The following is a 13182-nucleotide window of genomic DNA, read 5'->3' on the forward strand; positions in this document are numbered from 1 at the left end:
GAGGAGGGGATGAGAGAGGGGTAGAGGAGGAGAGAGGAGGGGATGAGAGGGTTAAAAAATCAGGTAATGGGATGAAGAAGTCTATCAAATAAAGCCTTGGAGCTGGGTAAGACATGCCTCATTGGTTGAAGTTAAGCATAAAGTAAAAAGCTGATACCCTGCCTACCACTGACTGTAGCCCAGGTCTGCCCAACCCACTACTACTACTGATCTACCACGCTGATACCCTGCCTACCACTGACTGTAGGCCAGGTCTGCCCAACCCACTACTACTACTGATCTACCACGCTGATACCCTGCCTACCACTGACTGTAGCCCAGGTCTGCCCAACCCACTACTACTACTGATCTACCACGCTGATACCCTGCCTACCACTGACTGTAGCCCAGGTCTGCCCAACCCTCTTCCTAGAGATCTACTGTCCTGTAGGTTCAGTCCAACCCTCTTCCTGGAGATCTACTGTCCTGTACATTCAGCCCACCCCACTTCCTGGAGATCTACTGTCCTGTACATTCAGCCCAACCCACTTCCTGGAGATCTACTGTCCTGTACGTTCAGTCCAACCCTCTTCCTGGAGATCTACTGTCCTGTGGGTTTTCAGTCCAAACCTCTTCCTGGAGATCTACTGTCCTGTGGGTTTTCAGTCCAAACCTCTTCCTGGAGATCTACTGTCCTGTACGTTCAGTCCAACCCTCTTCCTGGAGATCTACTGTCCTGTGGGTTTCAGTCCAAACCTCTTCCTGGAGATCTACTGTCCTGTACGTTCAGTCCAACCCTCTTCCTGGAGATCTACTGTCCTGTGGGTTTTCAGTCCAAACCTCTTCCTGGAGATCTACTGTCCTGTACGTTCAGTCCAACCCTCTTCCTGAGATCTACGCTTGTTCACCAATGTCTATATAGAATTGCCAATACCTATGGTATGGGCACCCAAGTATGGTATAATCTGGTTGAGTCTAGAGAGTAGTACCACAGCTCACCGCTTCAAGTTCATGTACCCCTCGTACCTTACCTTAGCAGGATGTAGTACCTTACCTCAGCAGCGATGTTGACTTTGGGGGAAGCCCTCCCACTTCTCCCTGCATTCAGGGCACTCAGTCTTCCTACTCGACTCCCACCAGAGAGCCAGGCAGTGGCGGCAGAAGCTGTGACCACAGTTCACGTTGTCGGGTTGACCAGGACATCGTAGCAACAGTGGCAACCCAAACTGGTCTTCGCTGGGAGGGGCTGGCCGAGGGCCGGGGGTACGGAGAGGGAGGGGGGGTCGAGGTCACAGGATGGGGTTAGGGGGAGGAGAGATCGGAGAGAGGGTTGGGGGCGGGGGCAGCAGGCGGCATCCCCCTCCATCTGCTGGATCATCTGGGGTCTGGAGGAGAGAGAACCAAAGAAAGTGAGAGGGGACAGAGGAGAGAGAGAACCAAAGAGGGGGACAGAGGAGAGCGCAAGAGAAAGAGCAAGAAACAGAATATGGGTTGTAAAAAAAAAACTACTTGTACTTCCTTACAAACTATATATTGTATATCTACATAATATGATATTGAAATGTCTTGATTATTTTGGACCTCTGAGTGTAATGTTTCACTGTTATTGTTAATTATCTACTCCATTTGCTTTGGCAATATTAACATGTGTTTCCCGTGCAGTAAGCCCTTGAATTGAATATGAGAGAGAGAGAGAGAGAGAGAGAGAGAGACAGAGACAGAGAGAGAGAGAGAGACAGAGAGACAAACAGAAAGAGGGAGAGAGAGAGAGAGACAGAGAGAGAGAGACAGAGAGACAGAGAGAGAGAGAGAGACAGAGAGAGACAGAGAGACAGAGACAGAGAGAGAGAGAACAGAGAGACAGAGAGAGAGAGACAGAGAGACAGAGAGAGAGAGACAGAGAGACAGAGAGAGACAGAGAGACAGAGAGAGAGAGAGACAGAGACGAGACAGAGAGAGAGACAGAGAGACAGAGAGAGAGACAGAGAGACAGAGAGAGACAGAGAGAGAGGAGACAGAGAGACAGAGAGACAGAGAGAGAGAGACAGAGACAGAGAGAGAGAGAGCATAGCCTTGCTATTGAGAAAGGCCGCCGTAGGCAGACATGGCTCTCAAGAGAAGACAGGCTATGTGCTCACTGCCCACAAAATGAGGTGGAAACTGAGCTGCACTTCCTAACCTCCTGCCCAATGTATGACCATATTAGAGAGACATATTTCCCTCAGATTACACAGATCCACAAAGAATTCGAAAACAAATCCAATTTTGAAAAACTCCCATATCTACTGGGTGAAATTCCACAGTGTGCCATCACAGCAGCAAGATTTGTGACCTGTTGCCACGAGAAAAGGGCAACCAGTGAAGAACAAACACCATTGTAAATACAACCCATATTTATGCTTATTTATTTGATCTTGTGTCCTTTAGCCATTTGTACATTGTTAGAACACTGTATATATATATATATAATATGACATTTGTAATGTCTTTACTGTTTTGAAACTTCTGTATGTGTAATGTTTACTGTTCATTTTTGTTGTTTTTCACTTTATATATTCACTTTGTATGTTGTCTACCTCACTTGCTTTGGCAATGTTAACACATGTTTCCCATGCCAATAAAGCCCTTGAATTGAATTGAATTGAATGAGAGAGAGAGAGAGAGACAGAGAGAGAGAGAGAGAGAGAGAGGCAGAGAGAGAGAGAGAGACAGAGAGACAAACAGAAAGAGGGAGAGAGACAAAACTATGAACTGTGTGAGACCCCAAATGGCAACGTATTACCCGCAAATCAAAGTTTATTGGTCCTTTACACAAATGTTCAATGTTATCGCAGGTGCAGCAAAATGCACACCTTTCTAGCGCCAACAGTGCAGTAATATTGAGCAATACACACAATCCAAAAGGAGGGGGAAAAAACAAGAAATATCACAACGACTACTTTCGACCAGAGCCCAGGGTCCATAGCATAGACACTCCTCCATAGCCCTATGGGTCATGGTCGACATATGTACACTCACTATACTAGGGAATAGGTTGCCATTTGGGACGAAAAAATGTTCAAATATTACAGAACAACTGGCTTTGAGTTCTGACAATGTATTTTATAGCTAATAACAGGAACCCACTTTTATAGCTTCCTTAAATTGAGTAGTACCTGGCGTTTTGACAGACATGCAGTTTGGCTAACTAAATGAGTTAGTAAACAGGAAGTTACTCAAATGAACACTGCAACAAATGCGTCCTTGTCAACTCCTCAGATCAACTTATACCGACCGGAAAACCTGTTCCTGGGAAAGAGAGGTTCATACAGGTTCTCATATAAGGCTAGCCATTCAATAAAAACAATCATTATTTTAGTTAGCTAATTCTTGACCAAATCACTGTATCTAACGTTAGCTGCTAACTAGTTAGCTAGCCAGTGGCAAACTCCCACATAATTGTGCTAACGTTAGCTACCGTTTGGTATTAAAAACAACATTTGTCATATTTAGTTTCCTACCTCGGGAATAACGGCCGTTGCAACCAAGCTGGAAAATCACATCACTGCCGAATAGATGGTTTTTTCAAAGTTAGTTTTGATTATGCTAGCTAGCTAATAAGACAAGTAGACATTTTGCAGAGCAGTCAGACGGGTAGCTAAACAGCTAGCTTCTCATTTCACTTCTTTCTTGCCAGGGGTATATTCATTACGCGGAAGCAAACAGAGCCGACGGGGAGGGACCTATATTTATTTATTTTTGTTGCAAAATGTTTTCCGTTTGGAGTGAAAGGTTTCCGTTACTAAACGTTTTGCAACAGACGAGAGCTTTTGAAGCGGAATCCGCGTAATGAATACACCCACAGACTCGCTATAGGAAAATGATGCGTTCAAAACAACTGGAAACTCGGAAAAATACGAATTTATATATCGTCGTTAGTGATCTTCAGGTCGGAAAGTCGGAGCTCTAGAAAGAGGCTCGAGTTGTTCATATACATTTCCCCCCTCGGGCCTCATTTATTTTCCGAGTTCCCCGTTGTTTTGAACACACTGATGTCGGAGCTTTCCGACTACCTAGTTGTGAGTTTCCAGTTGTTGTGAACGCGGCAAAACTCACACTCTGGTCACGTGAGCCGCGCGGTGACGTACTCATGAGCTAAAAAAAAAATAACAATATGCTAATGCTCTTCCAGTTCAAAGTTCGCTTGTTTGGTCCTTTCGTAGAATCTGTTTCCTGTTTATTATTTTTCATGGAAAGTCGTCTATCACACCACGTATGTAGTAATTATCATAGTACATGTCTACGATTGCAGCGTGTTACGTCACGTAAGGCGGAAGCTCAAAGAATCAAATGGTTAATGTCAGCTGAACTGAGCATACTGGTTACCCAGAGCAAACTGGCTACATCGGGCTCTAAAAAAGAGCGATCAGTGAACTAACTCTCTATATTGTGCTACATTGAACCTAAACCCATCGTCATCATGGATACTCTCTACACTTATAGATTACTACCACCCACATATACCAACACGAAGGACCCTGAATACAGTTATAGACTAGTGAAGCTCGAACTTGTAGACTGCTGGCAAACTCCAGACCTGAACATCATCATCAAACAAGAGGAGGAAGAGGATAGCGTTCTACAAGTTAAAGAAGAAGAGGAGGAAGAGGATATTTCTCTGCAAGTTGAAGAAGAAGAAGAGGAGGAGGAAGAGGATATCTCTCTACAAGTTAAAGAAGAAGAGGAGGAAGAGGATATATCTCTACAAGTTAAAGAAGAAGAGGAAGATCACACTTTCATGGTCAAAGTAGAGGAAGAAGAGAAGGACAAAGCTCTTGTAGTTAAAGAAGAAGAGGAGGGTGGTTTTACAGTCAAAAAAGAAGAAGAAGCTATAGAGGTTTTTATTTTTTCTGGTATGTACAGATAAATGGGTACGTCCCAAAATGGCACCCTATTCCCTGTAGAGCCCTACATGCCTTGGTCAAAAGTACTGCCCTATAAAGTGAATAAGGTGCCAATTGGGACGCAGACCAATATTGAGTGTTTGCTAGTACATGGCACTGTTTCTTCAGATTTAACCCAGCACTCTTTATTTCCTTGACGCAGATGGAAACTGCAACCAGTGGCCTGTCAGTGGGAAGAGTCCCTCGGTATCAGAAGAACAACAACAACAGACGCGACCAAAGAAACAGCCAAAACAAACCCAGGAACCCCATCACTCCCCTCTGTACTGCCCCGACTGTGGGATGAGTTTTGTCAGCCCTGGGATACTGAACGCGCACCGCAGAATCCACCAGCCCAGAATAATCCACACCACCACCACCACCGGTGAGCCGTCTCACTACTGCCATGACTGCGGCAAGACCTTCGACACCGCCCGCTACCTCAAAAAGCACCGCTTGGTTCACACAGCAGAGAGGACGCACCACTGTTCCCAGTGCGACCGGAGCTTCCTGAGACTCCAGCACCTCAAAGAGCACCAGAGAACCCACAGCGGAGAGAAGCCTCACTACTGCTCCGCGTGTGGGAAGGGCTTCACCAAGGTCCGACTGCTCCGGACACACCAGCGGCTGCATGCCGTGGAGGGGGCCGACGTCGTCCGGGATGTGTCGGAGACGGGGATGAAGGAAGGTAGTGGGGTGGTGATGTCAGCGATGGGGCGGAAGAGAGCGCTGAGAGTTCTGGCCGGAGTGGACTACTACTACTGCTCTGAGTGTGGGAAGAGCTTCTCCAGTGCGGCCTATCTTAAGGTGTGTCAAATAGAATCACTCTCACACTACTGTCTGTTCCCCATCACCGCCTGTATTGACAAGCCTATACAGTGGGCCGGCTTTTATTATTCCAGCACCTACGTTTGTTAAGGATGTGCGTATTGACCACAAACGTTTCCACAGATATCAAATCAAATCAAAGTTTATTTGTCACATATACACATGGTTAGCAAATGTTAATGCGAGTGTAGCGAAATGCTTGTGCTTTCTAGTTCCGACCGTGCAGTAATATCTAACAAGTAATCTAACCGAAACAATCACGCTGACATGCAGTTGCCAGACTTGGCTCAGTAGCTGTCTCTCCCATTGAAATAGAACGAATAGAACGCACCTCCCCCGTTCCAAGTCAATGATGTCATAATGGGTGAAATAGAACGTCAGTAGCTGTCTCTCCCATTGAAATAGAACGAATAGAACGCACCTCCCCCGTTCCAAGTCAATGATGTCATAATGGGTGGACGAACGGTTCAGTTTGCCAGTCCAATTGCCCGGGTTGGAGGTTCCTAGCCCGTTTCGTTCATTCCATTTCTATGGTGTCTCCAAATAACCATGTACAATAGAAAACCTATTGTACATGAAACGTTCAGATAGAAATAGTCTATCTAGAACAAACATGCCTCTCTGACCTGTAGCATACGGAATCACGTCGGCTCTATTCATGGCATTTCTATTCCGCAAAGTTCAACAACCTTTCGGGCTACTGAACGTGGCGGCCCTGTTGTTTCAATTTTGATGAACGATGCGTTTCTTAAACACAAGAGATCCTGTAAAATAAAGTTCTAATATGTAATTCTATGTTTCTGTCTCAGGTGCATCAGAAGGCTCACACAGGAGACAAACCATACCAGTGTGCTCACTGTAAGAAATCATTCAGCACGTCGTGGGGTTTAAAGGTTCACCGGCAGAATCGCTCTGGAGAGAAGCCCTACCAGTGCGCCGACTGTGGGAAGAGGTTCTCGGACCTGCGCAGCCACAAAGCCCACCGGAGCACCCACACTGGAGAGAAACCATACACATGCCCTGTCTGTGGAAAAGGCTTTGCCTGGCTAAAGAGCCTACAGAAACACCAGGCCGCACACAGCAGCAGTGATGGTGGAGTCATAGAAGTACATATAGAATAATGCAGGATATGCTGGAGGGTTTCACTCCAACCCCAATCCAGCAGGGTAGGTACAACTACGGGACAGGAGGGTAGGTACAACTACGGGACAGGAGGGTAGGTACAACTACGGGATAGGAGGGTAGCTCACCAGGAACAGGGTTATAGGAGGGTAGTTACAACTACGGGACAGGAGGGTAGTTACAACTACGGGATAGGAGGGTAGCTCACCAGGAACAGGGTTACAGGAGGGTAGCTCACCAGGAACAGGGTTATAGGAGGGTAGCTCACCAGGAACAGGGTTATAGGAGGGTAGCTCACCAGGAACAGGGTTATAGGAGGGTAGCTCACCAGGAACAGGGTTATAGGAGGGTAGCTCACCAGGAACAGGGTTATAGGAGGGTAGCTCACCAGGAACAGAGTTGGGTTATAGGAGGGTAGCTCTCCAGGAACAGGGTTGGGTTATAGGAGGGTAGTTACAACTACGGGACAGGAGGGTAGCTCTCCAGGAACAGGGGTATAGGAGGGTAGCTCACCAGGAACAGGGTTATAGGATGGTAGCTCACCAGGAACAGAGTTGGGTTATAGGAGGGTAGCTCTCCAGGAACAGGGTTGGGTTATAGGAGGGTAGTTACAACTACGGGACAGGAGGGTAGCTCTCCAGGAACAGGGTTATAGGAGGGTAGCTCACCAGGAACAGGGTTATAGGAGGGTAGCTCACCAGGAACAGAGTTGGGTTATAGGAGGGTAGCTCTCCAGGAACAGGGTTGGGTTATAGGAGGGTAGTTACAACTACGGGACAGGAGGGTAGCTCACCAGGAACAGGGTTATAGGAGGGTAGTTACAACTACAGGACAGGAGGGTAGCTCACCAGGAACAGGGTTATAGGAGGGTAGTTACAACTACGGGACAGGAGGGTAGCTCACCAGGAACATGGTTATAGGAGGGTAGCTCTCCAGGAACAGAGTTGGGTTATAGGAGGGTAGCTCTCCAGGAACAGGGTTGGGTTATAGGAGGGTAGTTACAACTACGGGACAGGAGGGTAGCTCACCAGGAACAGGGTTATAGGAGGGTAGTTACAACTACGGGACAGGAGGGTAGCTCACCAGGAACAGGGTTATAGGAGGGTAGCTCTCCAGGAACAGGGTTATAGGAGGGTAGCTCTCCAGGAACAGGGTTATAGGAGGGTAGCTCACCAGGAACAGGGTTGGGTTATAGGAAGGTAGCTCTCCAGGAACAGGGTTGGGTTATAGGAGGGTAGCTCTCCAGGAACAGGGTTGGGTTATAGGAGGGTAGCTCTCCAGGAACAGGGTTGGGTTATAGGAAGGTAGCTCTCCAGGAACAGGGTTGGGTTATAGGAGGGTAGCTCTCCAGGAACAGGGTTGGGTTAAAGGAGGGTAGCTCTCCAGGAACAGGGTTGGGTTATAGGAGGGTAGCTCTCCAGGAACATGGTTGGGTTATAGAAGGGTAGCTCTCCAGGAACAGGGTTGGTTTATAGGAAGGTAGCTCTCCAGGAACAGGGTTGGGTTATAGGAGGGTAGCTCTCCAGGAACAGGGTTGGGTTATAGGAGGGTAGCTCTCCAGGAACAGGGTTGGGTTATAGGAGGGTAGCTCTCCAGGAACAGGGTTGGTTTATAGAAAGGTAGCTCTCCAGGAACAGGGTTGGGTTAAAGGAGGGTAGCTCTCCAGGAACAGGGTTGGGTTATAGGAGGGTAGCTCTCCAGGAACAGGGTTGGGTTATAGGAAGGTAGCTCTCCAGGAACAGGGTTGGGTTATAGGAAGATAGTTCTCCAGGAACAGGGTTGGGTTACAGGAGGGTAGCTCTCCAGGAACAGGGTTGGGTTATAGAAGGGTAGCTCTCCAGGAACAGGGTTGGTTTATAGGAAGGTAGCTCTCCAGGAACAGGGTTGGGTTATAGGAGGGTAGCTCTCCAGGAACAGGGTTGGGTTATAGAAGGGTAGCTCTCCAGGAACAGGGTTGGGTTAAAGGAGGGTAGCTCTCCAGGTTGATCAGGTCACATCACCTGGATTTTAACCTTTTATTTGAAACCTTTTCCAGAAATGAGAATTGGATTCCAAATGAAAGCAACCGTCTCAGTGTGGTGCCGGAGGACGGGGCTGGACCAGCTGACATAAAACAATTGAAGGGGACAGTTTGATTAAAAGCTTGAAATAAAAGTACAAATCCAGGTCAAAACACAGGGCCCTGATTATAGAAACACAACGTCATGGTCTCTCTTGGATGAGGGAATGCTGTTGTGTCAGAAGGACATCAAAATGTCACATAACACCGGCTGGTAAAGCTCTCTCTTGGATGAGGGAATGCTGTTGTGTCAGAAGGACTGTTTTAATTACATCAAAATGTCACATAACACTGGCTGGTGAAGCTCTCTCTTGGATGAGGGAATGCTGTTGTGTCAGAAGGACTTTTAATTACATCAAAATGTCACATAACACCGGCTGGTAAAGCTCCCTCTTGGATGAGGGAATGCTGTTGTGTCAGAAGGACATCAAAATGTCACATTACACCGGCTGGTAAAGCTCTCTCTTGGATGAGGGAATGCTGTTGTGTCAGAAGGACATCAAAATGTCACATTACACCGGCTGGTAAAGCTCTCTCTTGGATGAGGGAATGCTGTTGTGTCAGAAGGACATCAAAATGTCACATTACACCGGCTGGTAAAGCTCTCTCTTGGATGAGGGAATGCTGTTGTGTCAGAAGGACTGTTTTAATTACATCAAAATGTCACATAACACCGGCTGGTGAAGCTCTCTCTTGGATGAGGGAATGCTGTTGTGTCAGAAGGACATCAAAATGTCACATAACACCGGCTGGTAAAGCTCTCTCTTGGATGAGGGAATGCTGTTGTGTCAGAAGGACATCAAAATGTCACATTACACCGGCTGGTAAAGCTCTCTCTTGGATGAGGGAATGCTGTTGTGTCAGAAGGACATCAAAATGTCACATAACACCGGCTGGTGAAGCTCCCTCTTGGATGAGGGAATGTTGTGGTGTCAGAAGGACATCAAAATGTCACATTACACCGGCTGGTGAAGCTCCCTCTTGGATGAGGGAATGTTGTTGTGTCAGAAGGACTGTTTTAATTACATCAAAATGTCACATAACACCGGCTGGTGAAGCTCTCTCTTGGATGAGGGAATGCTGTTGTGTCAGAAGGACTTTTAATTACATCAAAATGTCACATAACACCGGCTGGTAAAGCTCCCTCTTGGATGAGGGAATGCTGTTGTGTCAGAAGGACATCAAAATGTCACATTACACCGGCTGGTAAAGCTCTCTCTTGGATGAGGGAATGCTGTTGTGTCAGAAGGACATCAAAATGTCACATAACACCGGCTGGTAAAGCTCCCTCTTGGATGAGGGAATGCTGTTGTGTCAGAAGGACATCAAAATGTCACATTACACCGGCTGGTAAAGCTCTCTCTTGGATGAGGGAATGCTGTTGTGTCAGAAGGACATCAAAATGTCACATTACACCGGCTGGTAAAGCTCTCTCTTGGATGAGGGAATGCTGTTGTGTCAGAAGGACATCAAAATGTCACATTACACCGGCTGGTAAAGCTCTCTCTTGGATGAGGGAATGCTGTTGTGTCAGAAGGACTGTTTTAATTACATCAAAATGTCACATAACACCGGCTGGTGAAGCTCTCTCTTGGATGAGGGAATGCTGTTGTGTCAGAAGGACATCAAAATGTCACATAACACCGGCTGGTAAAGCTCTCTCTTGGATGAGGGAATGCTGTTGTGTCAGAAGGACATCAAAATGTCACATTACACCGGCTGGTAAAGCTCTCTCTTGGATGAGGGAATGCTGTTGTGTCAGAAGGACATCAAAATGTCACATAACACCGGCTGGTGAAGCTCCCTCTTGGATGAGGGAATGTTGTGGTGTCAGAAGGACATCAAAATGTCACATTACACCGGCTGGTGAAGCTCCCTCTTGGATGAGGGAATGTTGTTGTGTCAGAAGGACTGTTTTAATTACATCAAAATGTCACATAACACCGGCTGGTGAAGCTCTCTCTTGGATGAGGGAATGCTGTTGTGTCAGAAGGACTTTTAATTACATCAAAATGTCACATAACACCGGCTGGTAAAGCTCCCTCTTGGATGAGGGAATGCTGTTGTGTCAGAAGGACATCAAAATGTCACATTACACCGGCTGGTAAAGCTCTCTCTTGGATGAGGGAATGCTGTTGTGTCAGAAGGACATCAAAATGTCACATTACACCGGCTGGTAAAGCTCTCTCTTGGATGAGGGAATGCTGTTGTGTCAGAAGGACATCAAAATGTCACATTACACCGGCTGGTAAAGCTCTCTCTTGGATGAGGGAATGCTGTTGTGTCAGAAGGACTGTTTTAATTACATCAAAATGTCACATAACACCGGCTGGTGAAGCTCTCTCTTGGATGAGGGAATGCTGTTGTGTCAGAAGGACATCAAAATGTCACATTACACCGGCTGGTAAAGCTCTCTCTTGGATGAGGGAATGCTGTTGTGTCAGAAGGACATCAAAATGTCACATTACACTGGCTGGTAAAGCTCTCTCTTGGATGAGGGAATGCTGTTGTGTCAGAAGGACATCAAAATGTCACATTACACCGGCTGGTAAAGCTCTCTCTTGGATGAGGGAATGCTGTTGTGTCAGAAGGACATCAAAATGTCACATAACACCGGCTGGTGAAGCTCCCTCTTGGATGAGGGAATGTTGTTGTGTCAGAAGGACATCAAAATGTCACATTACACCGCCTGGTGAAGCTCCCTCTTGGATGAGGGAATGTTGTTGTGTCAGAAGGACTGTTTTAATTACATCAAAATGTCACATAACACCGGCTGGTGAAGCTCTCTCTTGGATGAGGGAATGCTGTTGTGTCAGAAGGACTTTTAATTACATCAAAATGTCACATAACACCGGCTGGTAAAGCTCCCTCTTGGATGAGGGAATGTTGTTGTGTCAGAAGGACATCAAAATGTCACATTACACCGGCTGGTAAAGCTCTCTCTTGGATGAGGGAATGCTGTTGTGTCAGAAGGACATCAAAATGTCACATAACACCGGCTGGTGAAGCTCCCTCTTGGATGAGGGAATGTTGTTGTGTCAGAAGGACATCAAAATGTCACATTACACCGCCTGGTGAAGCTCCCTCTTGGATGAGGGAATGTTGTTGTGTCAGAAGGACTGTTTTAATTACATCAAAATGTCACATAACACCGGCTGGTGAAGCTCTCTCTTGGATGAGGGAATGCTGTTGTGTCAGAAGGACTTTTAATTACATCAAAATGTCACATAACACCGGCTGGTAAAGCTCCCTCTTGGATGAGGGAATGTTGTTGTGTCAGAAGGACATCAAAATGTCACATTACACCGGCTGGTAAAGCTCTCTCTTGGATGAGGGAATGCTGTTGTGTCAGAAGGACATCAAAATGTCACATAACACCGGCTGGTGAAGCTCCCTCTTGGATGAGGGAATGTTGTTGTGTCAGAAGGACATCAAAATGTCACATTACACCGGCTGGTGAAGCTCCCTCTTGGATGAGGGAATGCTGTTGTGTCAGAAGGACTGTTTTAATTACATCAAAATGTCACATAAGTATGTGACTTGTAATTATATATTTTAGATGTTTATATTCATACACAAATGTCGTTTGTAAGCCTAGTTTTTTGTTCTCTCAAAGTGTTCTTTGGATGGATTGTGCAACAGGTGATGTCTATATTTGTTTTTTCCGACAGCAAAATGTGCTCACTATAACATGAAGTGTGTGGAGTAATGTTTGGTTTGGATCTGAAATGAATGGATGATGAAAATAAACATGGTCAGTTGTTGCACTCCGATCTGATTTATGTCTTTATTTTGTAGCTGAGCTCAAAGCACATGCTAACGTCTGGTAGCAAAACATCTGATTTATGTCTTTATTTTGTAGCTGAGCTCAAAGCACATGCTAACGTCTGGTAGCAAAACATCTGATTTATGTCTTTATTTTGTAGCTGAGCTCAAAGCACATGCTAACGTCTGGTAGCAAAACATCTGATTTATGTCTTTATTTTGTAGCTGAGCTCAAAGCACATGCTAACGTCTGGTAGCAAAACATCTGATTTATGTCTTTATTTTGTCGCTGAGTTCAAAGCACATGCTAACGTCTGGTAGCATAACAGCTGATTTATGTCTTTATTTTGTCGCTGAGCTCAAAGCACATGCTAATGTCTGGTAGCAAAACATCTGATTTATGTCTTTATTTTGTAGCTGAGCTCAAAGCACATGCTAACGTCTGGTAGCAAAACATCTGATTTATGTCTTTATTTTGTCGCTGAGTTCAAAGCACATGCTAACGTC

General features: G+C 46.1%; 1 protein-coding gene across 1 annotated transcript; it reads left to right on the forward strand.

Annotated features, from left to right (window-relative positions):
* Positions 1 to 4165: 4165 nt before the first annotated feature.
* On the forward strand, positions 4166 to 12683 carry LOC109881942 (zinc finger protein 135). The gene is made up of 4 exons (XM_031821702.1): positions 4166 to 4871; positions 5065 to 5708; positions 6539 to 6895; positions 8887 to 12683. The coding sequence occupies exons 1-3, from the start codon at positions 4439 to 4441 to the stop codon at positions 6848 to 6850; spliced, it is 1389 nt and encodes a 462-aa protein (XP_031677562.1). The 5' UTR covers positions 4166 to 4438; the 3' UTR covers positions 6851 to 6895; positions 8887 to 12683.
* The last annotated feature ends 499 nt before the right edge of the window (positions 12684 to 13182 follow it).

The sequence above is a fragment of the Oncorhynchus kisutch genome, unplaced genomic scaffold (genome assembly GCF_002021735.2).
Source record: "Oncorhynchus kisutch isolate 150728-3 unplaced genomic scaffold, Okis_V2 scaffold4011, whole genome shotgun sequence".
Taxonomy (NCBI): Eukaryota; Metazoa; Chordata; class Actinopteri; order Salmoniformes; family Salmonidae; genus Oncorhynchus; species Oncorhynchus kisutch.